The sequence below is a fragment of the Tachypleus tridentatus genome, chromosome 7 (genome assembly GCF_004210375.1).
Source record: "Tachypleus tridentatus isolate NWPU-2018 chromosome 7, ASM421037v1, whole genome shotgun sequence".
In the NCBI taxonomy this organism is placed as follows: domain Eukaryota; kingdom Metazoa; phylum Arthropoda; class Merostomata; order Xiphosura; family Limulidae; genus Tachypleus; species Tachypleus tridentatus.
In genome coordinates this window covers 107149573-107177260 of record NC_134831.1, presented here as the reverse complement: position 1 = coordinate 107177260, position 27688 = coordinate 107149573, and the positions used below count along the sequence as shown (strand labels likewise).

Below are 27688 nucleotides of genomic sequence, written 5' to 3'. Positions count from 1 at the left end.
AAATGTATTATCAGTATACATCATAAGGTTTTAGTATAAGAAATATCAGATTTTTTATCAAGTTTTACAATTTATTAAGTAAAGCTTTTCTCTTACCTTTTTCTTTTCAAATGTTGACTATCCCAAATGTAAAGCAAGTTTGATCTCAAGTTTAAATATACTTTTATTCCTCTGTAGATTTTCATATCTTACATGAAAAACCTTTTTAATTATCACCCTCCCCTTTTTATATAGAAAATATAGATGCTATATTTTATCTGTTAATTTTACTATTACATCTCTATATGGGTTGGGGTCTATAAAAAAGTATAGAAAATAAAGTATGCTTTCTTTTGTTCTACAATGGCTATAAATTATAACATGAAAACAAATACTTAGTTTAAATAGCTCAAATCTTATAACATGAAAACAAATACTTAGTTTAAATAGCTCAAATCTTATAACATGATACATCTATACATATTTATTATTTTTATTTTACTGACATTTTGGCCATGACTGGCCAATATTATAAAAGTTGCAATACAACAGCACATCTGAACTTATGTTATCTTATCATAAGGGTATAAAACTGGCCTTTACGAAGTGACCTATCTTTGCTTAGTGTTAGTGAACTAGTATTTTGTAATGTAATAAGTCACATTTCAGTTACAATACATTGTACATGTATATATATTATTTCTATTTTAAAATACATTCTTAAACTTTCCTTCAAAAATAGAACAGTGAATAAAGAAATATAGTAAAAAAGATTATCTCTACTAGTTATGAACTTGGTACTCATTTGCTGCTTGCCATATGATACTAAGTTTTAACAAATTTCACACGTGAAGGATGTAAAACAATTTTTTTTAATGTTTTATATATATATTAGTGAAAATTAATACATTTTATTGAAGTTAAATAAGCAAAATCATATTGTTCAATCTTTATAAAGTTAAGTGTGATAGTCTTAACTAATGACATATTTTGAAACTACAATTTAGCCTAGTAAGCTGATTACAGTAATTATATTGCTGCAAATGTTATAAAAATGTGATAGAAAAAGACATCTCACATGTCATGCTCTAAATACTTTTCACTCTATTACTTACACAAATTCATTTTGTAAAATAGAAAACAAAATTAATCTATTAACATGTACTGAATGTAATATGAAATATGTCTGTGAAACTTCAAACCCATTGCACATATGTATAAATTTACATATATCTAAAGTTAAAAACAATTCAATGAATTCTATAGAATTAAAACATTTCAGGGATCACCCTTTTATCTTTGTTAAGATAACTATATCAGAAATTGTTAATGAAGACACCAACAGACTTTGAAAAAATTCTACATCCTTATGGATTAACCAAGATTTCAATGGTTCTACTGCTTTGAATTTGAGTAATGATTATTCTAGTACTAATTTTTTCTTCAAAGGTAACTTTTTCACAAAAATAAAAAACTACATGTAACAGAAATAATAAATTATAATTTTTCAGAATTTTGTAGTTTTTTTTATATAATAGTTTTTATACTAGTATTAGTGTATGTAAATTATTTTTCCAAAATAAAAGCATTAATTAATGTAATAAATACATTTAATTTTCAAAATGATCATGCAAAATACTTATTTGTAGATATTACAAAATACCAGTTGAAAGTCAATGATTTATAAAATTTTGAAGAGAAACTGCAATCAAACCTTCATATTTGGTAATTAATTGTAGACATTTTCATATTTATGAAATTATTCATCAATCTATAAAAAATGTTTTTCCTTGTAAAAACTTAAAGTCTACCATCAGTTATAAATATGAAATTCCAATTGTTCCATTATTATATAACTATAAAAGTTTTTAAACTAATCTAAATGTATATGAAGTTAATAATTTACCTTTTGAATGTGAAAATAGTTTATTTATTAATACTTTTCATACATATACTGTTACTGGTAATGATATTATAAAAGATAAAATATTACATAAAATACTCAATAAAATCTCTAAATACAGAATAACAAAAATTGTAATAAAGATAATATTTTAAAATCTATTGAAAACAATACTGATGAATATATTTGAAAACTTAACTATATTACATCTTATCCATCTAGAAGGTTTATGGAATAAAAGGTGTATGTACTTAAAAATAAGATAAAAATTATCATATAAAATTAAAGAAATACCATACAGATTTATTATTTCATCAATTAAAAATAAGATTAAAGAACTACAAGAAAGAGAAGTTAAAGTCCCCACTGATAAGGTGAATTGTAATTTTGTTATCATTTGTAAAAGGTTTTATGCAATAATTATGATAAAATAAATCAATAGCACATAAACATTTAAACTTGTTAATCAATCCAAGGATACATTAATTAATAGTTTCATTAAAAGTTATGATAAACTTTATTCTAAACAGAATTTTTATGTAAATTTACCATTTCTTTATGCTATTCCCAAACTACATAAATCTCCAATTAAATTTAGATTTATTTCCAATTCAGTAAAAACAATTATCAAACAACCACCTATATTATTAAATAAATTACTTAATATATTACTTGATAAAATAAAAAATCTAATGATATAACAACAAAAGACACTTTTCAGATAATAAACAATAATCAACCTATTTTAAAACACCTCAAAAAGTATGAACAATTAAATAATATTCAAGCATTTCATTTTACAACTCCATTAAAAGATTTAATCTTTGTTTTAAATTCATTAATAGAACAGTTATGTCATCCTTTTATAGAACTGAAAAAAAGAAAATTTAGCTCCAAACACATAAAAGTTCCAGTAGAATTAGAAGTTGAAAATACCTCAATATATAATAAGAAATACATTATTTAGATCTAAATATTAAAATAATTGATAAGGATCTCAATAAATGTATACTGATAATGCTTTTGTTATAACTGAAGAAATGTTAACATAAGTTATTACTTTCAGAATCTACATTCTGGTATGATTTTTGGAATAAAATGGTATAAAATAATGAATGCAAGTAGTTACATATAAGCATTTTTACTTATTAATTCATCATTATTCTTAGCAGTACTATCTGAAAGGTGATAATTTTCTTTGTAGTTGCTGATTAAAACTGAAAGGTTAAACTTCAAAACTGGATTGTTGTAGCAATGAAATAACTTAGAATATTTTTTGGTGTAAGAAACATCAATAAAGTTTTTTCCCCTTTACCCACGGTTTCTTATTAATTAAACATGACTTTCCAGGCTATCATCTAAATTTACACATACACCGCTGGCCAAAATCTTAAGGCCAATGAACATAAAGAAAAAAATATGCATTTTGCACTTTAAGACTCAACCACTTATTTGAGTAGAGCTTTGAAAGATGAAAATAAGAAAAGGGAAAATAAAAAACTTTAACATTTAATAGGAAAAATGTGAACACTATGAAATTAGCCTAAATACTAGCTGGTCAAAAGTTTAAGACCATACCAAAAAGAAGTCCTAAACAGAGTAGGAAATGCCCAACATTTAGTAGGTCTTAGTAGTGAGTTGCATGGCCGTCATTGCGATTAACTGCAAACATTCGCTTTGGCATGGTCAATATAAGCATTTGCAGAAGGCTGGCTGGAATGTTATTCAAAGTGGTGAAGATGGCTTCACAAAGATCATGCATTGTTTAGAACTGATGTCCATTTCTATAGACTTCCCTTGCCATCCACCCCCAAACATTTTCAATGATGTTCAGTTCAAACGAACATGCTGGATGGTCCAAAAGAATCATGTTATTTGTCATGAAAAAGTCCTTTGTCCTGCGGGCATTGTGGATTGCAGCATTGTCCTGCTGAAAGATCCAGTCGTTTCTACACAAGCGAGAACCTTCAGTCATTAAGGATGCTCTCTCCAACATGTCAATGCAGCCAGCTATTGGTTGATGCCCCTGTATAACCTGAAGCTCCATTCACTGATGTTGAGAAAACCCAAACAAACCGTTTTTGCATATTTATTTCACTGAAGATCCATTGTTCCATGGCAGGAGAAAGTACCCCAGATCATGATGGAACCTCCTCCATCGTGTCATGTAGAAAATGTCTCCAGTGGGATATTCTTATCATGCCAGTAATGTTGTACGCCATCTGGACCATCCAGGTTAAATTTTTTTCTCATCAGAGAACAAAACTTTCTTCCACTTTTCTATCTCCCATGTTTGGTGCTTCTCAGCAAAGTTTAACCGAGCTATTTCGTGGTGTAGAAGGAGATGTGACCTTTAAAGACGTTTACAGTTTTTAAAGCCTTTCTCTTGTGGATGCCGCCTTATTGTTCTTCAGCTGCATTCTGCGTCTGTAAGGGCCTTAATCTGGTTCAAAAATCGACAGGTGTCTTGCTGGACAATTCTTCGAATCCTCCTGCTCAACACCAGCAAAATATTCTTAGGCTGACCTTTTCTTATTTTCATCTTTCGAAGCTCTACTCAAAGAAGTGGTTGAGTTTAACAACACAAAATGCATATTTTTTTATATGTTCATTTGCCTTAAGATTTTGGCCAACAGCGTATTAAACCACAGTATGAATGAAAGTTTTGAAACCAAATATTTTTAAACACTTAGAATGTTATCATAATTTAAATATAATCTACCTTCACAAAGCTGCTCTGTTACAAGAAAGTGAAACATCAATCATTCCAAACAAGTTGTGAAAATAATTCACATTGTTGTTGAACATCAACTTGATTCTGCAAACAAACATCCTCACTTCAAAATAATGATTAATAGTATAATAAATAATATTTTGAGGTAACTTTAGTCTTCAACTCACCTGTTATTTAACTGGGTCACTGAATTCAAGTCCAAATGATCGTAATGAGAGTGACTGATGATCACAGCATGAATGGTTGGTAAGTCACTGACTGAACACGGAGCATCTCGATATCTTTGGGCCCAACCACCTGACTAGGAGAAGCTCGCTCACTGAACATTGGATCTGTCAGAAGGTGTATTCCTTCAATCTCAACTAAAACTGTAGCATGGCCAATCCAGGTTACGCAGATACCTTCCTTAGGAGATGAGTCAATTTGAGAGAAGTCTGGCATTGTTAAGGGCAATATGAGGTCCAATTCCTGCATAGATGTGACTTAAATCTATTCAGATATTCATGTCAAGACTACAATAAAAATGGAACTGCTCACAGATGTTTATTTCTATTTATACAATGTATACCTTAACCCTTTCTGGATCTTTCATAAAATAACATTCACACAATTCCATTAAGTAAGACAAACTTGACAAACAGTATCTAGTTTTGGCTTCAAAAAATGTCATTTCGTTTTGTATTCCTATCATTCTTAAGGTTGTGAAATTTATGAAAACTTTGTTCTAGAACAGTTGAAACAACAAAATACTTCCTTTCATTTTAGAATTTCAACTGTTTATGTTTATCAAAAAATGTTATTTTATATAACCAGTAGTTTTAAATTAATTCATACTCATTAAAAAATGTTATTTTATATAACCAGTAGTTTTAAATTAATTCATACTCATTAAAAAATGTTATTTTATATAACCAGTAGTTTTAAATTAATTCATACTCATTAACATATTTCTTTTAATATATTTTATTTTTCCAATTAGTTGCTAATTCTGACTATAAACAATAAAACAGAGGGTAAAAATGTGTGAAGATTTATCAGTGACTTGTGACCTCACCTTTTAAAGTAGCAAAATCAGTACCTCTGTCAGGCTAGGTAACAATAAGTTTATTACAGTATTCTTTGTCAAGATCAATATCTTATTAATAAATACAACAGAAATAAACAGAAGGACAATGAAGCATACTGATAAAAACAATGTTTTAATTTACATTAAACTAAATGGAAACACAAAGTAAATACACACTGAAAGAAGCAATGTAATGTCTAGATGGAAGTTCAGTTTTCCCTCATGATTAATAACACTGGGCAATAACACAAAAATGTTTTTTCTCCTACTAAAAAAAAAGTGCAAATGTTTTGGAGTAATTTGACTATGTCAGTATCAAAAATCTTGAAAATTACTGATTACTTCTAGCTTTTGAGTTATGAAATACCTATTCCAAATACTCTTGTATACTGTGAAAATAATTTGTTGGATATACAAGACTGTGTCAAGTCATTTATTTGGTGGTCTTATATTTAATGATTATTTAGTTTTTATAACAAGTGGGTTTAGGTCCACTATATTCAATATGATAGTTGTGAGAGGTTTTGTTCTGTAACTTGCTAAGAGTCGCATGTTGTGTGTAAGTTCAACTGTTGTAATATTACACCACATTACTCAAACCTTCTATATTTTTCTCATTGCCTTAAGTGAGTATTGTTTGTAGAAATTTCTATGCTTCAAGTGGGTGATTTATGCACACATGTATATACAGGAGATGAAATGAGTGCAAGTTAAGTGAAATGAATAAAACTTAAGCTAGTGAAAGTTAACACTGCATGATTATCAGTTTGGCTGTAATGGACAATATTTATGCACACATGTATATACAGGAGATCAAATGAGTGCAAGTTAAGTGAAATGAATAAAACTTAAGCTGGTGAAAGTTAACACTGCATGATTATCAGTTTGGCTGTAATGGACAATATTTATGCACACATGTATATACAGGAGATCAAATGAGTGCAAGTTAAGTGAAATGAATAAAACTTAAGCTAGTGAAAGTTAACACTGCATGATTATCAGTTTGGCTGTAATGGACAATATTTTAAAGCGAGTTTCACAGTTTAAACAGAGGTAAGAATAATAATTTGTTTTGTCAAGGAATGTTATAATGTAATAGAACCTGTCTGTATGGACAGGTATGAAAATAAGATAACTGTTTAAAATTCTGGATATAACAGTGGCAACCCACATGTTAACACAGGAGAATTTATTACAGATTGTAAAGTAAGAAACAGAGTAAAGAATAATAATTTGTCTTGTCAATTCTAAAGTAATTGAATGATCGCATGTGAGCTTTGAAGAAAGAGACAATTATTTATTAAAACTCTAGATTCAATTGTGGTAAAAAATAGTGCAAATAATTTGTGTACACAAGTTTGACTTCTTTTGAATATATTAGTTTAAAATAAGTGGATTATGTGTTGTATAATTATCATTGACATTTATCACCAATAAATCACAGACACCTACTGTAAAAAACCCCAATCCACACAGTTAAAACCCTTACAACATTTTCTTTAACAACTTTATCTATTGACTGAAACTTGCATTTAAGAACATTGAAAAACAATAGCATAATAACAATACCAATATAAAAAACAATAAGTATATAAAGATTATATACTGAAAATACATCCAGGCTACATTCAAAACTTCTATCATGGTATTACTTTTATTTTTTTTGTTTCAAAATATCTGCACATTCTCTGTATGTTCATCTTTTCACTCTGTATGACCTAACAGTAATCCCTCACCATCCTTGATAATGCTATTCTGTAATAATAATATCTTGGTGGAAGTGTTCACCATGCTCATCTCTCACTGCACCTAAATAATGGAAAGAAGTTTAAAGTGTAATATAATAAGTGCCTCTTTAATGACATCATAGACCCCATGTTGTTCTCAAGCACATCATCAGAAATGTCTGTCAACGGGTTTAACTATCTAGGCAGCAAGTTCTTTCTGACTGAGTACTGTTTCCAAATCATTATCCATTAGCACATTCCCAATCTGTGGCCCAACAAAGACACCTTTTAGTTTTGTTTTAGTGACTTTTGGAAATTTGCCAGACAGATATCTGAAACTATTACCATCTTAGTTCATTCCTTTTACAAAATTCTTTGTGAGTCCCAGTTTTATATGAAGGAGCAGAAATACATTTTGAAGATTCCTTAAAGGTTGATACTCAATATTCTGTTTCCATGATATGCAATCCTCTCTATTTGATTATTCCTTCCTTTTGAAATGATGTTAATCATCCCAGCTGTCCCACAGACACAAAAAACAATAATGTTCAGCACACCCACTATGCAAGCTCAACACTGACTTTTAGATGGTAATGATCTTGAACAAGGATGCCTCTACAATTATGGTTCAACAACAAAAAACAATTTATTCAACACTTACCAAAACATATTTAATAAACAACTAACCGGCCAGGACTTGACACCAATGTTAATAAATAATATACCATAAATACCAATACTATTTGAAATAATGGAATCAGAAAAAGGAACCAGAAAGTAAAGCTAAATCAAAAAAATAAAACAAACAATATTCCAAACTTAACTTTAAATACTAATAAGAACATAATAAATACATGAGAGTTAAAAAGTTCTTCATGCTGTTTTGATAAAAACAAGTCATGAATCAGATCATTTAGCTTTTCTTGTGTGAGGCAGTTTATGCTGAGATGTCACAGGAATAGAATTACTAACTGAAGAGGACTCATTGTCTTCCTTGCAGAATAACATTTCTGTTGTCCACTTCATTAATGGATGTGGCCTTGGAAGATCATACCTATGAGATACTAGCTTCGTGATACATCTGGATATTTAATGTGTTGTTTAGTTTTGCCTAAGTATCAAGAAACTTCAGTCATGCAAAAGTAAGAGTCAGTTAGATGATGTTTAGGCTCATGAAAACTGCAAATAGCAAACTAGCTCTCTTTATTTAGCCACTGTGTCAAGCCAGATAATGCAAACTGTACAACACACATGTAGAACCCAGTATTTTTCTTGGTCTCCAACTTTACATTCAAAATAGCAGTAATACACTACCTTTACCTTGTGTGCAACATTTTACAAAAAAGTACACAAAAGTACAAATTTTCCACAAATTTAGCAGACACTGATAGGGTGATTTTTGCACTTTTGTTTGATTGGTTTGGTGTTTTATGGCACACATTATCTAGGTTATCTGCACCTTACATCTGGTAAAAAGTAAAAATTAAATTTAGTAAAATTCATAAAAGGAAATTAAAATAAAACAAAATAAAGTTTAAAATAAAACATAAATAGCATAAAAGCCAATGTTTACATCTAGGCTACAGCAGTAAGAGAAAAACTACAGTAATACAAGTTGTAAAGGACTTTCTGCAACATAATTGTAATTATTATAACTCACCAGGAAGACTAACAGGTAAGTACAAAAACCACCATCAGCCACCTGAAGTTGGCCTTTCCAGTTCTTGTTCTGAGTTGTTTGACATTATGGTCATTTTCAGAAAGTAAAGAAATAAAAGTTTTAAAGACTTGCAGCAAAATTTTAATTATACCTTGCCAGGATGACAAATGGGTAGTTCAAACAACAGTGTTAGTTACCTGAAGTTGGCCTTTCCAGTCCTGAAATTGAACTAGATGAACTTTGACTCTTAAAAGGAAATCACATTAAAAAAAGCCTAATGTATAAATTAAAAAACATAAACAGCATTAGAAAGATTAATGGCCCTTAAAAAACTAAAACATTTCTAAGGTGGACAGTGTCACCATCACCAATAACGCTGTCTAACATTATGGACAAACCTTGGGACAGAACATGTTTAAAATGGTGCCGTCCTTACAACTCTCAACGACAGCAAGACAGTAAAATGTGGCTTACTGTGACCTGAGTGTTACACAGACAACACATTAGTGCATCAGTCCCAGATAAAAGAAAACAATGAATTAAAAAACTGTGACCAATGCATAGTCTAGTTAGAACAACTTCCTCTTTCCTATCCTTATGAAAGCTCATTCCAAGTCGACTGCCAACTGACACGGAGATGAGCACAGCAGTGATAATGCCAGAGCAGATAGATTTAACTGCAGTGTTGGTGAGCTCATTCACAAGCAAACACCAGCATGGCCCAGTATCCAGACAAACTGGATATAAGTAAATGTTAAAGTCAATAATTCTCTAGCCATGTGACTTTTTAATTTCATAAAGTATAAATATATTCCTGTATCGAGATAAACTACTTGTACCTGTGAGAACATGAATTTCTGTTACTGAGTTAAACATCTAAAAGTTTTCTTTATTATCCATTTCACTGGTCTATAAACTATATGCAAGTGAAAGTTATTTCAGATTATTTCTCTCTAAAAATAATTCCTATTGGTTTCAAACACACAATTTAAAACAAAATACTGTTGCAATTCACAAACAACAGGAACATATACAAAAACTATAACAAAAATCAGCAACTTTTAAACCTTACACACTTACTGTTTTATGGCATAATAGGCTAATTCTCACTCTATTCAACCTCATGTAAACTTTCTTTACAGCAGTTTTCAAAATGGTGTGTCATTAGTAAATGAGAAAGCTTGTATAAAAACAGATAAATGCTTGAACATCAAGAAATGGATGATATATTCTTAACAAAACAGATATTCTCCAGGATCAGCAGCAAAACTCTGAACAAAATTGACAAATGGTTTGTTTACAGCAAAACTCTTCATAACTGTACAGAGACGAAAATATGAACTTTTTCATTTTTCTGTCATGAATTACACTAACTAAATCTCAACAATGGCAAAACACCAAAGTTATAATTTTCCTATTTCCAATTGGTACTTCCCTTGTCTTACAAGATTAGTTATTTTGATTCATTAATGCACTTTTTCTTTATGCATGCCACAATCCTTCTCCCACACACACGGAAATCAAATGATTCCAACTCCTCTATCATCTAAATCATCATGCTTCATCTCTTTACCAACAGGAGCATAGTATAATCATGTGACTCTCTCTATGTGCCTCATCCAAACTATCACTTTGAAGTTGGCAGAAAATGGAGGCCCTAGAAGAGTGTGGAAAGTGTGAGAAGTATGAATGGAGGGAAGTACTTATTGGAAATCCATTTTCCATATAGGAAGATTATAACTTCCAATATGATTCTTCCCTCCAATCACAAAATTAGTTAGAATCCCACATTAGTTATGAGAAGAAACCAATATATAGAAAGAATAGACATTCCCAACTCCTCTTGTTCAAATGTGCAAGAAAACAGGGTGAAAAGATAGAGAAGCACATCCAAGTAGGAGAGGATATGGTAAGAAAGTGATCATAACCAGAGAAAGATATTGTAACTCAATATCACAATGAGAAAAGTGGGTAAACAAGAATGTGCCCTTGGGTGTGAAGTGGATAGAGTGCAACAGACTGCACTCAGTAAGTTAAAAGCAACCAAAATTTCTTGCATAACTCCAACTACTGCATGATGGAAGAATGAGGATCATACCATCTTCACTTCAAACCTAAGAACTGGGGATTTGTGAACATCCCAATTCCCAGTGAACATAAAGATTAGCTCTGAGCTATTGATCCATGAACTAGATATCTGGTATCAAAAGGTTGTCTATTGCATGCAATCAACTCCTGCAACCATGAAACAGGCCAGAAAAATCCAAATAGTAATAACATCCCGTAAGAGAAGAGATAATAATAGGACTAGAACAATCCCATGTACAACTGCTTTGACACACAATATAGACTGAGGAAATCGAGGGAAAAGACAGACAATCCAAAACCCCTGCAAGGATTTATGCTGATTGCTTCACTCTGGTCCAAAATCTGTCTGAACAATGTTGGACCACATGAATGACTCAATCCAGAAGGGTAGGATACCAGGGAGGGAGAAGTATCTGGAAGGAACATATGAGTAGGGTAAAAACAGAGGAAGTAAAACTTTATGGCATCACAGAATGAAAGGTATAGGATAAAGAACCATCCTCTATCAAGGAACAAGGACACAAAAGACCCATAGTCAAAGAGCTGGATAGGAAATTACCATCATATGAACCAAATTAGATTTGTTAGCAGAAATGGCTGGGAGGGAGGAACAACTGTTATAACCTTGGAAACCAAGGCTGAGTTGGCAAAGAGGGAGCAATCAGGCAAACTCTACAAGAATTGAGGTGGACAAAAGAAATCACCTGAGAAGTATGGGAGGGATGGGTACATATAAAGATATGTGTATGACCAATCCAGGTTAAAGACATTTACTGCCAGAGCCAGTGAATGAGGTACGGTTGGCCAAAATAGAGGGAACTTAGTGTTGAGGCCCATAGCGAAGGGATTCCCCTTGGAAAGAAGCCTAACCAACAGTAAAGATCCCTAAAAATGAGGGGATGTAGTGCCCACTCCATTGAATATATCCATTTGGGGTATGAAAGACGATTCATGACTAGATTAAAAGAACCCCCACATGACATAAAATAAGGCAAAGATGATGTGAATAGGTCAAGAATAAGAGATCCAACATCAATAACATAGATCTATGGACTGGATATTCTCTTGGTGGGTAATATATGCCACTACTGTAAAAATATCTGAAGGAATAATCCCCAGTTGTCAGGTGAGAAGGCAATTATGTAAGACCAAACCTGTGGACAAATTCTGACAACAATAATCTATCAATTGCTATTCTCCACAGATGAAAGGCTCAAACATTCCTGGTGTTTACTCTCCATCCCAAAGGGATGTGTTCAGGAAAAGATGTAGACCCTAAAATGTGGAAAGAAGCAGCACACCAGCTAATATATAGACTCAGTGATGTCGAGAAACCCACTTGTTGAGAAAATTTATATGCAAAAACGGCTCGTTTGGGTTGAGAAAATATTTTACATAGAAGAGTGAACAACGTTTCGACCTTCTATGTAAAATATTTTCTCAACCCAAATAAGCTGTTTTTGCATATAATATATAGACTCAGTATCTAATATCTACTTCAATATCTAATGTAGAGGCACATTATTTAGATTTAGAATTTTAAATAACTGATAATGGTATCAATCAAAGTATGGTTTACCATACGCTTCTGTTATAAGCATTGTAACTTCACAATTATTCAGATTTTGTAAAAATGTAATAAATAACAATATTTTATTATTACTGTTGAAATTTTGATACAAATAATATTTAATAAACAACTAAATAAAGTTATAAAATTATTCTGTAATAAACATAAAAATTTATACAAAATATAAGTAAGTCAAAATTAAGAAAATTTTATTGAAAGTTTCTTACAATTATTTTTAGGTGTTAATAAAGTTACCTAAATAACTTAGGCCAACTTTATGTGTATAACCATCTTACTGCATATATAGGCTTGTTTACAATCTGAAAACTGATAGTTACAGTAGATTTAATAGGTGGTGGTTGGGAATCATACTAGTCAGTTTAGGTAACTGGTTGGGTTGATTGATTTAGTGTTTTATGGCACAAAGCAGCTAGACTATCTGTGCCAAACGTCCGGTAAAAAGGTAAAAATAAATTAAATGTAGTGAAATACAGAAAAGGAAATGAAGGTAAAACAAAACATCATTGAAAAACAGAAAAAAGCATAAAACCAATGTTGACACCCAGTTTACAATGGTAAGAGAGAAACCAGAGTAAAAGAAGTTGTAAAGTACTTACTCCAGCAAAATGGTAATGATCATAACCCGCCAGGAAGACTAACAGGTAAGTTCAAGAACCACCGTCAGTCATCTGAAGTTGGTCTTTCCAGTCCTGGTTCCGGGTTATGTGTCATAGCAGCCATTATCAAAATGTAAAATAATAGAAGTTTTAAAAGACATATAGCAAAATCGTAATAATGAGTAGCCAAATGTCCAGTAAAAAGTTAAAAGTAAAGTAAATGAAGGTAAAAACAAAACAGCAATTAAAAACAGAAAATTGCATAAACCGATGTTGACATCCAATCTATAAAGTTGTAATGAACTTCTGTAACAGAATGGTAATGATCACAACCCGCCAGGAAGACTAACAGGCAAGTACCAGAACCACAGTCAGTCACCTGAAGTTGGTCTTTCCAGTCCTGGTTCCGGGTTATGTGTCATTATGGCCAGTACCAAAGGGTAAAGTAGTAAAAGTTTACAAGACATGCAGCAAAATTGGAATAACAACTCGCCAGAATGACTAACGGGTAGTTCAAACGGATAGTTTAAACAGCAGCGTTAGTCAGCTGAAGTTGGCCTTTCCAGTCCTGGTGTCGAGTTATTTAATGTTCTGGCCATTTTTCAATGTCAAATTGAACTAGAGAAAATGAAACAACTGGTTGGAACTCTCTATACTAGTATAATTTGTCTACTGGGCTACTAAATACTTTACCACCATAATGAGAGCTGGAATGTCAACTTCAAGAGGTAAATTTATTTAGCTTACCCCTAAGTGGTAATACCTTATTTTATTTTCCTTTATTTTGGAGAACAGTCACCTTCCCACAACTATGTACAAACAGTAAAGGGTGGGATCCACCCACACCTTGCAAAGTAGTTACACGGACAGACAATAGGCAATGTTATATTTACACAGATATCTTTCTTAAAGTCTCAATTAGACATAGTATCAATTTTCCCACTTAATGTATGATTTCTATCAGTTTCTCAACCTTTTCATCTCAAGACTCTTACAGTACTTGACAATAGTAAAGGCCACATATGCAGTCACTTAGAACAGTCACAGCTGCACAGGCCCACTGGTAGCCCACAACTGGTAGTCCATCAGTTGAGAAACATTGTTTATATTATAGGAAAATTATAGTCTAAATAATATCTCCAAAACTTCACATTAAGTTGGAATGTTTACAAGTCTAAATTCCTCTAATATATAATTTCAAGCAACTTTGTTAACACTTTCAAGCTTCAAATACCAATTATAAATGTAAAACCAAAAAAGGTAAAAGTTGGTATTACTATCACTTCAAATCACCAAAAGAACTTTCTTTAACATGAGGAAAAGGTACTTTACAAAGAGTTTAAAACCTGAAGACTTTGTCAACATAAACTATCATTGAAAGCTTGTGTTTTCCTTTTACCTTATTTTTTTATTATGTTATTTACAGAATTAGTTTAATGTTTATTTTAATTCTCATTTGTGTATAATTTTACCTAATATTTTAATTTACAATTCAAGTAAATATAGGTGAGCACATTTTCCTTCAGAGAAGTGTGCTGTTAAACCACAGCTGACACGAGTCCTAATGCGTGTTAAGTATAGCTCAAAAGTGACACACACAGAATGCTTATTATTATTGTCAAGTCATAAAAAGTCAGTAGAAAACCAGGTATCACGTTTGATAACTACATATCTAACTCATGGAGAGGTTATTCTTTTAATTATCAAGCATGTATCTCTTCTAATTTTTATCAGTATTCTTTATGAATCTATCATAAAGAATGAAGTCTATAATTATGTTCACTGCTGAGAAAATTAAACTTGTTCATATTAATGACATAGAAACTGCTGAATAAAAAAAATCATTCAAATGACCCCATATCAAGAAATTAAAGCAACAAGAAAGTAACTCTCAGTGTGTCAAAATACCTGACTACTGACTTGAAGGCTGAGAAAATGCAAAAAAGATGATGGAAAGCAGCCTAAAAACCTATGTTCAATGATACTGTTTTGAAAGTCAAATTTCATGATAAGGAACAATGTGCATGTTCTCACTTAACCAATAAGCTTTTATGGTTGGAAAAAAACAAACAAGCTTTGTTAGCACTGATTAAGAAAAAGCAGTTTCATTCTGAGTTTACTTACTGATTATAAGTACTATGTTATTATAAGTTTCAGTTTTTACAGCAAGGAAGAATATTTATAAAAGAGTTACAACATTAAAAACTTGTGAACATGAGAATGATTACAATGGTGGTCAAACAGCATACCTGTTATAAAAAAAATATTCTTCCTTGATGTAAAGTTCCCTGCTGGGATAGAGGTAAGTCTACAGATTTACAATGCTAAAATCAGAGTTTCAATTTCCCTCTGCAGACACAATAGACAGCCCGATATGGTTTTGCTAAAGGAAAACATACCCTTAATGTAAAAGCTGTAACTTGTAATAAAATAACAAGAAATAAACTTATCTACCTGCATATGTTTGTGGTTGGTGACTTGAATAAGTGTTATAAAAAAACAAGATTTACACTTCTTATTCAACCAACACTTTAGGTTGATGGTTTATATCATACTCAAAAAATATCTGATTAGAAATTAGCATTTACATTGACACAATCATTACATCTACATAAAAAAACATTTTTAAGGCTATCAATTTACAGTTTATGAAAATTCCTAAAATATAGATATTTTATAATGATTAAACAAAACTTACACTTTTTGATGGGATGTTACTCTTGTCTTTTGAAAGCCCAAACTTCAAGATATTTGTGATAGTTGGGGGACGCCATGTTGGCCATGGATTTTGAAATCTTCCATTAATACAAAGAGATCGTTGAAGGTCTACTCTACCAGGATGTACCACTGAATTTCTTTTGATGGTAGGACTAGTTTCTCCATCACTTGCAACAGAAATATGATCACTGATGCTTAAAGAAGAGACATCACTAGTACATGGTATAGCATGGTCATTATCCACATCAAAATCTAACAGCTGACTTCTGCCATAAGCATTATCACTGTCATAAGTGAACTTATCAATTCCAGTTGAGCAAATGAGAGAACTTCTCCTAATTAACTTTCTTTCACTATTACTTGAAATATCAGAACTAGAATCAGATATTTCAGGCGGTGTGTTCAGCTCTGAAGAACCACTACCATTTGTTAATTTTTCAAATGTTTCTCCTTTTTTAGTCATCCTCAAATCCAGCGATAACTTCTTGTTTTTTGTGGTCATTTTCACACAAATTCCCAACTGTCTGTGACATGAACTATAAAGAATTAACAAGTATCTTGTATTTGATACTGTTATGGTAAACTGAAAGTGAAATGAATTAGTAAATATAAGCCTTCATTTTGTACATTTATGGTTAAAGGTTAAAAATAATCATTGAAACCTTTAATTAAAAAATACCATTTTGCTGTTCAATTATGTTGACTTGACACTTAAAATATATATATAACTATGCATTAAAATGTTTAAATATAGTACAATATAATTGAAAAAACTAAGAAAATAAAACAAAGAAAATATATATATTGGTTTTAGAAAAAAAAATTCTGAAAAGAAGAATTATATTCTGTATTAATAAGTTTGGTTTGGTTTGTTTTGAATTTTGTGCAAAGCTACATGAGGGCTATCCACACTTGCTGTCCCTAATTTAGCAGTGTAAGACAAGAGGGAAGGCAGCTGTCATTACCACCCCCTGCCAACTCTTGAGCTACTCTTTTACCAACAAATAGTGGGATTGACCGTCACATTATAATGCTTCCATGGCTGAAAGGGCAAGCATGTTTGGTGTGATGGGGATTCAAACCCACAACCCTCAGATTATTAGTCAAATGTCTTGTCCACCTGGCCAGGCATTAACAATGTCACTTTTCTTGCATATTTTACAGGATATGCAGTCATAAAGTACTTTTGTTTATAGAAAAAAGACACTTTTAATAATATATCAAATTCTTTACTGAAAGGTATTCTTTTTTAAAATAATGTTTTTTAATTCTGTAAATGGTCATCTTCAGTTTTTGTAAATACTGTTTTAAATGTTTTATAAACACTCACAGTTGGTCCATGGCAAAGCAGTACATACACATTCAATAAATTTCACGATGTACTAAACGTGTCTATAACTATATAGTATATCCACCAACAGAAACTTCTCAGTAGTTTATATCCACCAACAGTTTACAATTAAAAACATCAATGTACCTCAGTAGTTTATATCCACCAACAGTTTACAATTAAAAACATCAATGTACCTCAGTAGTTTATATCCACCAACAGTTTACAATGAAAAACATCAATGTACCTCAGTAGTTTATATCCACCAACAGTTTATTAAAACATCAATGTACACCACCAACAGTTTACAGTTTGGTATCTGTAGTGCAAAATATCAGAAATGACAATTTTACAGGAGTGTTGGTAAAAGTTATAGAAATAAAAATGTTTCTTACAGGCACTTAAGACTGCATATAACACCTTTTTGTATAAATATATAAAAACTGAAACAGCTGTCATGAGCTGTTAATTACAAATGTAGAAAGAATTGAGAAATGTATAAGTTATTAGCAAACTATTACAATCTGAGGCTGGAAATTATCTCAAAGTTATCAAAGTACTTTCAAATTCATTAAATTCTTAGATCCAGAAACTGTACTTTCCATCACAAATGGTCCTTTGATGTCTATATCTTATTACCTATATAAGAAAGTTAAACAGCCAAGGTTACGTAGCCTTGTGGTTTCCAGTCTTAAGTATTATTTATACTCACTTCAATAACTTTTACACTTCTCTTCAAATTTAAGTGGAAGAGAATGAAATGCTCATTTGTATAATTACTTTGTTTTTACATGTAACATGGGTAAGTAGCCATGTGGTAGTAACATGGATAAGTAACCATGTGGTAGTAACATGGATAAGTAGCCATGTGGTAGTAACATGGGTAAGTAGCCATGTGGTAGTAACATGGGTAAGTAGCCATGTGGTAGTAACATGGGTAAGTAGCTATGTGGTAGTAACATGGGTAAGTAACCATGTGGTAGTAACATGGGTAAGTAGCTATGTAGTAGTAACATGGGTAAGTACCTATGTGGTAGTAACATGGGTAAGTACCTATGTGGTAGTAACATGGGTAAGTCGCTATGTGGTAGTAACATGGGTAAGTAGCTATGTGGTAGTGTACATTTACAATCTTGACATGTGAATTTATAAATAATCATTTCTTATCAGAGTTAGTATATTATATGTAGGGATGGCCAAGGTACACAATAAACATAATACAAATATGCACACTAAAAAAAATAAACAATGTGAGATTTTTACTATAAAAGATGACTGCCACTCACATTTCTCTACCCTAAAAACAAGGCAAAAAAACAAACCCAATGCTAAAAGATCCAACAAAATTGTGATTAAGTGATGAATCCAACAAATTGGTTGTCTTTGTTTCACTCAAGATAACTCTACTACATAATCATTAATGTCAGTTTAAACTTAAGTCCACTCTGTGTGTTTTCTGATGTCACAGCTTACCATAATATCTAATAGTTATTTTAAAAATTCATAATTCTAATGTAAAACAATGTTATCATTACACCTTGAAATTAGTTTTTGATAAAAATCTGGTGTTCCTATAAAAAGCTCAAGTACAAGGAGAAACAGAAATCACCAGCCTATAACAGATGACCATGAGATGACTGTAATCTTGATGCTTTGTACATAGGTGTCTTTAGAAAACCAACCTCTCTACTGTATATGGAGTAAAAAAAAAAATCAAAGAAAATAACATTAATTTTATTACAAACATTCAGATGATACATTATCTTTCAGTGAAGGGAAAACATCATGAGATATAAAATATTGCAAATGTAAAATAATGAAGGAACGGCACTGCTGATATGCATGATGCAACTATACACAGGTCATTCCTACATAACTTTCAATATTAAAATTAATGTTACACTATTACATGCATACATCACTTCAGTATTACTGTAGTTGGAAGTTGTTTGTTACTGACTATTTGGATCCAGTTTATCATAATACCAGTCATGTCAGGGTAAGCCCAAATGCAGTATACCTAACAGCCTAGGATGTATGTACAAGGAAAACCAAGTTGAGTCAAAACAAATTTTAATTATTAGACGATTACAGAACCTTGCTACAAGGTTGGTAATTCTGTTTTGTACTCATGCATTTTGTAATGTAATATTAATTCTTATTATTGAAGGGCATGTATCAATGGTCTACAGATGGTTGTATTGTCCCTAATAATTTTTTGCCATCCCAATATCATTTTCATTTAAAATATTTTTAATACTTTATAAAATAACACTCATAAACTGAAATATATATTTCACCCTCATTAACCTGAAGTTATTATTCTCCTATACTAAAAATATAATTCTGATAGACACTTCCTTCTTCTCACAAGGTTAGCTACTTATAGCTATTTCTGTTTATATATGAACATTTTTATTACACCTGCCACAAGCCTTTCACACCCCCTGCTGGAATTTCCTCCAAAGGCCAATGAAGACAAGAAGCGAGGGAAAAGGTGAGGTGTTTAATTTGATGAGAGGTAACACAGAATAAGGTATGGTGGAAAGGGAACAAATAGAAATAAGCCAACTAAATCAAATGATGAACCCAACTGGTGAGGATACAGATAAAGAAACAGGAACACTAAGGAAGCCAAGCAGGCAATTTAACGACAAAGGGCAAGCACAGGACCTCAAAGTCTATCTAGATCCTGATGGGGATAGAGATGAGAAATAAGAGTGAAGGGAAATAGGTGGAAAGGAGGAGTTATTACCTTCACAAACCACCCAGATTCTGAGAAGAAAGGAACAATCTAAGAATATGGAAGCAAAATACTCTCAACGTCTGAGAATTATCCAACAATCAAAGAAGATCGTCTACAAGGGAAGCAGGAATGGTAATAGTTCTATTGACAGATGAAGGGGATAAGTGGTGTCACAAAAAACACAGCCCCAAAAGCAACAGAACCTCGCATGTAAAAGGTGAGAGAGCAGACAAGGCACAGCAAACTAACAATTCCATATAACCAAGTCAAAAAGTAGAAGGTTGGGTCTGGCTAAGGTGAGTGTTGAAAAAAATATTTAATTGCACAAGATGTGAGGTAGGAAGGACTTCTTCAGTTTGATCAACCAACACACCCAAGCAGCTCTGAGAAGGAGATAAGTTAACTCTTGTTCATAATGGGCCTGAAGTCACCAGTTATCCATTTGAACAGCTCTCACTATCCGACAAAAAACACAAACACCAGAAGCTAGCCTGAAGGGTAAAGTATAAAATTGGTATTCCACCCCTCAATGAACAAACCAAACATAAGGATGAAACTGTACCTAGATGAGAATATGCAGATAAGCATTAAAGACATCCACCTTGGTCATTCATAGAACGGGAGAAAATGCCCACTGAAGAGTGAAGTAGGAATCGATGGTGAAACGTGGAAGATGAAGAAAATGATTGAGGCAGAACAGATCAATGACAGGCCTCCAGTCTTTTTGAAAACTACAAACATACATGTGAAAACCATGGGGAAGGATCTAGAACAGGTTCAATAGCCTGTTGGGTGAGGAGGTCTAGCAAGTTTCGGGATCCTGAGAAGGAAAGGAAGCAAGAACCTGAGACAAGGGAGGCTGGGCAAGAAACAGAAGATTTTAGTGCCTATGACAAAATCTGAAGAACTCAATCATCAGTTGCAAAAGTACATCGCCTATGAATGAAGACTGTATGTTGAGTATCCACCTGGACTGAACCCACCAAGTAGTCACTAGAACTTTTGACAACATATTGTTTGTGGCTGAGAAAAAAAAACAGTAAACCGTGAGAACCAAGAGAAGGAGGGGTAGGTACAGGTTGGGAAGAGAAAGAACAGGAAACTGGAATTGGTACCACACTCAGCTCTGACTGAAATAAATGGACAACCAGATGTGAAAGGGTAGATTGGTGCTGAGTGGGTGCCATTCCAAGACTCCAAGAACTCTACAACCATATTAAAGATTATATGTCTTAAAAATGAAGCCACATGTAAACCCCAGAGATGAAAAGCAGGTAAACAGATATAAAATAAAAGAGCATCATGACCTAAAATATTCCAACAACAGATGGCATTTGTAAGACCAGAGCTTAAGACAACAAATAAAGCAATGTGGAGGTAAGGAGAGACAGAATGTCCCAAGAAAATCCCTGAAAATATTTGTAAAGAGCCTCAGACAGGACATGGATAGTGGAAAGATCCCACAAAAGTCGTGAAGGTAAGACAGAGACAAGATCACTGGGCATGGGTGAGACAAAAGGAGGATTTAGAACCCTAACTGAAATGAGTAAAAATGAACCCAATAGTTGTAGTGAGATTTGGACAATCAGTCTTATGATATATGAATGCATATAGATCAGAAGTCTGTGTGGGACAAGGAATACTAACACCATTGCCCAACCGAAAGGTGAAATGGTCAACATTAACCCAAACATTTGTGAATGAGGGAAAAAAACAAATAGGGTTGGAAAGTATAATCATGCAATAATGAAGGATGTGAGCCATAAGATATACAAACAAAACTTCACATACCTGAGAACTAAAATCCATAAAAACTGTGGAAAGCCAAACAGAGTTCTCAAGAAGGGTATGAGAAGGCACAGTAAATCTGGGAGGTGGAAACAAGTGATCAAAGTATTCACCAGCCTGCTCAGGTTCCACATGTTCAAGAGGAAGTGTGGTAGCATCAAGACAAAAAGTTAATCCATGTAACATTCAATCTTCCTACAAACAAAAGCTGACTAATCTCTCAACATCTAAAGTACAGACACTAACTTTGTAATTCATGTTGTAGCAGTCAAGAAAAATAGCTGAAGTAAAATTAAATGTGACCAGAATAAGGATGAGTGTACTGTAAATGTGACCAGAATAAGGATGAGTGTACTGTACTGCTATCGAATAAGAAAAATAGCTGAAGTAAAATTAAATGTGACCAGAATAAGGATGAGTGTAAATGTGACCAGAATAAGGATGAGTGCACTGTAAATGTGACCAGAATAAGGATGAGTGTACTGTAAATGTGACCAGAATAAGGATGAGTGTACTGTACTGCTATCGAATAAGAAAAATAGCTGAAGTAAAATTAAATGTGACCAGAATAAGGATGAGTGTACTGTAAATGTGACCAGAATAAGGATGAGTGTACTGTACTGCTATCAATAAGAAAAATAGCTGAAGTAAAATTAAATGTGACCAGAATAAGGATGAGTGTACTGTAAATGTGACCAGAATAAGGATGAGTGCACTGTAAATGTGACCAGAATAAGGATGAGTGTACTGTAAATGTGACCAGAATAAGGATGAGTGCACTGTAAATGTGACCAGAATAAGGATGAGTGCACTGTAAATGTGACCAGAATAAGGATGAGTGCACTGTAAATGTGACCAGAATAAGGATGAGTGTACTGTAAATGTGACCAGAATAAGGATGAGTGCACTGTAAATGTGACCAGAATAAGGATGAGTGCACTGTAAATGTGACCAGAATAAGGATGAGTGCACTGTAAATGTGACCAGAATAAGGATGAGTGTACTGTACTGCTATCGAATAAGAAAAATAGCTGAAGTAAAATTAAATGTGACCAGAATAAGGATGAGTGTACTGTAAATGTGACCAGAATAAGGATGAGTGCACTGTAAATGTGACCAGAATAAGGATGAGTGCACTGTAAATGTGACCAGAATAAGGATGAGTGCACTGTAAATGTGACCAGAATAAGGATGAGTGTACTGTAAATGTGACCAGAATAAGGATGAGTGCACTGTAAATGTGACCAGAATAAGGATGAGTGCACTGTAAATGTGACCAGAATAAGGATGAGTGCACTGTAAATGTGACCAGAATAAGGATGAGTGTACTGTAAATGTGACCAGAATAAGGATGAGTGCACTGTAAATGTGACCAGAATAAGGATGAGTGTACTGTAAATGTGACCAGAATAAGGATGAGTGCACTGTACTGCTATCGAATAAGATTAAAGCCATTTTGATGACAATTTTAAGCTCATGCACTAAGACAAAAGAGAATGGTTTCTGAGTGTAAGTATTACCAAACAAGAAGTAACAGTTTGGTAGTGTCACATGTATCCTATGCTCTTATTGGTGGAGAAGCAATGCTTAATGATTTACGTGAGAGACATGTTGGAATCATTTGATTCCAATAGAGGAATGCAGAAGTGTGGTTTGTGTAATAAAAAGTTTGCATATAGAGGGCAGCACCAAACAGAAACAGCTAATGTTGTGAGAAGAGGGAAATACTGTATTGGAATTACTGCTATTATCATTAGTGACATAACCAAAGGGCAGATATACAGCTGACACAATCTCAAATCAGAATAAGAATTTCTGCATTGAAGACAGATTTGGAGAACTATAAAAGATCAAGACAGCTGGTCAAACTGGAAGTTGGAAAAATGTTGCTGAAAGTGTAAAATAAAGAGAAATGATTTCTTATTGAAAGTATCATAAAGGATGCTTTGAAAAGTCATTTAACAAAATTTAAATTATTGTTGAATAGTGAATGGGAGTTTACTAATGGAAAATCTTACTTTAGTAATCTTCTGGTATTACTGAAGAGGTTATTCCTTATGTTAATGAAGATATAGGTTTGAATGTGGTATTTATTTGGATTTTCAGAAAGCACATGACAAGGTGCCAAATAAAAGGCTTGTAAAAGCAATGTACCACTCAGGTGTAAAGGACAGTGTAGTTCATTGGTTAGAAAACTGACAACACAGAAGAAAGCTGTGGGTTGTTATAAATGGAGTTCAGTCAAAATGAATTAACATCACAAGTGGAATACTTCAGGGTTCAGTCTTAGGACTTTTTCTCTTTTTGATTGACATCAATGACACAGAAATAGGAATGGTCAATAAATTATCCATATTTGCTGATGACATTAAGTTTTGGGTGTTGCTAGCTGTGAGGATGGTGCTACTACTTTACAAAAGAATTATTTGGCAATTTGGATAAATAAATAGCAAATGACTCTTAATTGTAATAAGTGTAAGATACTGCATGTGTGATATAACAATTTGAATTGTTAGTATATGTTTGATGGAAATAACCTTAATAGTGTTATGGAAGAAAAAAAATCTTGGTGTTCTGGTTGATCAGTTTCTTAAGTCATCCAAGCAATGTGCTGTTACTAGTGGCAAGATCAATATGATTTTAGGTTGTAACTACAGAAACAGTGAATAAAAGTACAGAGATACTATAATATTATTCTACAGATTACTGGTTAGGTCACATTTGGAATATTATGCTCAGTATTGGACTTTACAAAGAACACTGAGTTGTGGGAAAGGATTAAGAGAAGAGTTACTAATATGATATTATATCAGGATAAAAAAGTTAGAAAGGATATGACCAAGGCATTAAAGCCAGCCTAAAGTTTAGGACACAAAATTGGTACACCACCCTCTTCCAAACACCAGGAGAACAAGCCCACCAAAGAGTAAGGTAGGATTCTATGGAGAATCATGAAATGTCAACACAGATTAAAATGGGACAAACGGATGACTGGTATCCAGTCCCCAGTCTTTTTGGAAACCACAAGTATATGGGAGTAGCCCCTTGAAATGCTTGGGACAGGTCTGATAGCCTGATGGCTGAGGTCTTGTACTGCCTTGGAAAAATGCTGGCACAACAAGAGATCTTGAAGAGGGGGAAAGGAACAGGCATGCTGAATAAGAGAGGAGGATAAGAAATGGGATGATGAAACCTTCTGACAATATGCTATTAACCAAAATATCAGATATGATAGCAATCCACCTAAATACAAAGACAGTTGTATGAGCATCCACTGGGTAGTCACCAGAAATCCTGTTGATATATCATACATTGTAATGAAAAACAATGAGCAGTGGCACTACTGAAAGAAAAAACAGGCAATGGTAGGGTTGGGAAAAAACCCAGTGCCACGCTCAGATCTGACTGGAATAAAAAGGTGGACTGTCGTTGGATTGAAACAACCACGGGCTCTATAGACTGTGCAATTGTATCAAACATGTCCCAGAAACAGAGCCATAAAAGGTACCACAGATAAGGAGACAGGTCTGTGATAATACATCATCATGATCCAAAAGGTTCCAACAACAAAGAAACTATGTTTGCAGGGCCAAAACAGAAGATGACAAGTAGGCCAACATGGAAGTGAGGAGGGAAAGGATGTCTCCAAAAAAAACCCACTCAGAGTTCCTGTGAACAGCTTTGGACAGGAGATAAATTGGGAAATGGTACTGCAAGAGAGTCACCATGGTAAGTTGAAGACAGGAATACTGGGTACCTGTTAGATGAATGGGAGATTTGAGACTTGTCCCACAAATAAGCAAACTGAACCCAACAATTGATGGTCCAGATAAAAGCAGTCTGCCCTTTGATAAGGCAGACTGATCTGAAGCCCATAGGGGATCAGGCATACTAATGCTGCCACCCAATTGGAAGGTGAAATGTTCAGCATACACTTGAACATCTGGGGAAAGAGAAAAACTAAACAAGGTTGTAAAGCAGAATCATATAAAAGGGAAAGACTTGGGTCATAAAAAATAGTAGCAATAGACAAAACACCATATACCTAAGAAATACAATCTGAACAGAATCTTCAGACAAGGCATGGGAAGGCACAGCAAACTCTGAAGAGAGGGGAACAATTGATCAAAATTCTTGATGACAAGAAACCCACTTGAAATAAAAATGTATCACAGAACTGCTAGTGCAGATATTAACACTCTTACTGATAAGGAGAGAACAGTGTTTTGATCTTCCTAGGTCATCTTCAGGTTAAGAGAGAGTTTGAATGTAACCGTTAACAGACACGTCTTAGGGACAATAGTATAAACAGGTACAGCATTGTAGGGGGCATTGCAGGTGAATGTTAGGTTATTAATTAGTATAGGTATAAAGGTGTTCTTTATACTGGTTTAATTTTGGTTTTATTCGCTGTATACGTAAGGCTTCTTTGATTTTGTATTTGTTTATATTTGTTTCCCTACTTAATATCTTGATGTTTCCTATGGTTGTGTTGTGTTTATTTGATTTGCTGTTCAAAAACATGTGAAAGTATTTTTTGTGTTCTTTGAAATTAGTTTCCATTTTTTTTGCTAGTTTCTCCAATATAGAAGTTGTGGCAGTTGTTGCATTGTATTTTATAAATTGTGTTGGTGTCGTGTTTGTCAGTGTAATTTTTACATAGTATAGACTTTGGTTTTGTATCTGGTTTTCAGTTTATCAGAAAACATCTGAATGTCATTGAACATAATTTTTATCTTCTGTTAATCCTCTTTCAAAGTAGTGCACATAAGGTCACAAATGCTCAACATCACTGTTGAAATCACACAAAGAAAGTATGGAATATGTTATGTGGTATAGAAATACTAAGATACTACTACATCTTCATTATACTATAAAATAAACCTGATAACAAAAATTATTACAACATACAAGTGAATTCATAACATACTAGTCTCCCACTTCAGTGAGATCAGCAATAAGAGTATGGCAAGGTTTCCCAATTTTTGAGTTGACAAATTTATAAAACTGTCATCAACCCCCAAATCCTTAGAATATAAATTAAATTTCATAGGTAAGGAATTACAATAAATAACCAATTTTTATTCATCATAGTACAAACAACAAGAAACAAAATGTAAAAAAAGAATGTTTTAATTTTCACTTGCCATAATGGATAATTTACTATGCCATGTGTACAAAGAAAGAGTCATATTATGGACTTTATACTATAAAGTTACGTAAACTTCTACTACACCAGTCACCTCAAACTTTAATTTGATAATAACTAACTTGAGGAATAACGAGAAAAAAAATGTAGATTTTTAATATTTAATAACACATTTTAAGTCACTTAAATTATAAGCAACACATTTCATTTTCTTTCTTTTTTAATCACACCATCATTCTATAAAAGTATAATTATGATATTACACTCACATCCTACTCCTATTCCTAGTAGTCAACTAGAATATAAATACAATGGTTAATTTATTTAAACTGATTGGTGATGTCGAGAAACCCACCTGTTGAGAAATTTATATGCAAAAACGGCTCGTTTGGGTTGAGAAAATATTTTACATAGAAGAGCGAACAACGTTTCGACCTTCTTCTTCTTCCCAAACGAGCCGTTTTTGCATATAAATTTAAACTGATTGTTCTTGATATAGCTAGGTTCACTATTAAAGCACCTATTTAATTTCATTTTACAACTTGAAAGTTGAAGTAACAAAAGCATTATTAACCTACCATAATTTTGCCATTATAACAAAATGTAAGTCGCA

At 32.8% G+C, this 27688-nt stretch overlaps 1 protein-coding gene across 1 annotated transcript in view; it reads right to left on the bottom strand.

Moving 5' to 3' along the window:
* Positions 1 to 22116, bottom strand: part of LOC143256344 (N-acyl-phosphatidylethanolamine-hydrolyzing phospholipase D-like) — a 40714-nt gene extending 18598 nt beyond the window's left edge. The window contains 4 exon segments of the mRNA XM_076513443.1: positions 4784 to 4901; positions 4904 to 5084; positions 16043 to 16598; positions 21930 to 22116. Of these exon segments, the coding sequence (XP_076369558.1) occupies positions 4784 to 4901; positions 4904 to 5084; positions 16043 to 16598; positions 21930 to 22084 (1010 nt within the window). The 5' untranslated portion in view covers positions 22085 to 22116.
* Between the last annotated feature and the right edge of the window lie 5572 nt (positions 22117 to 27688).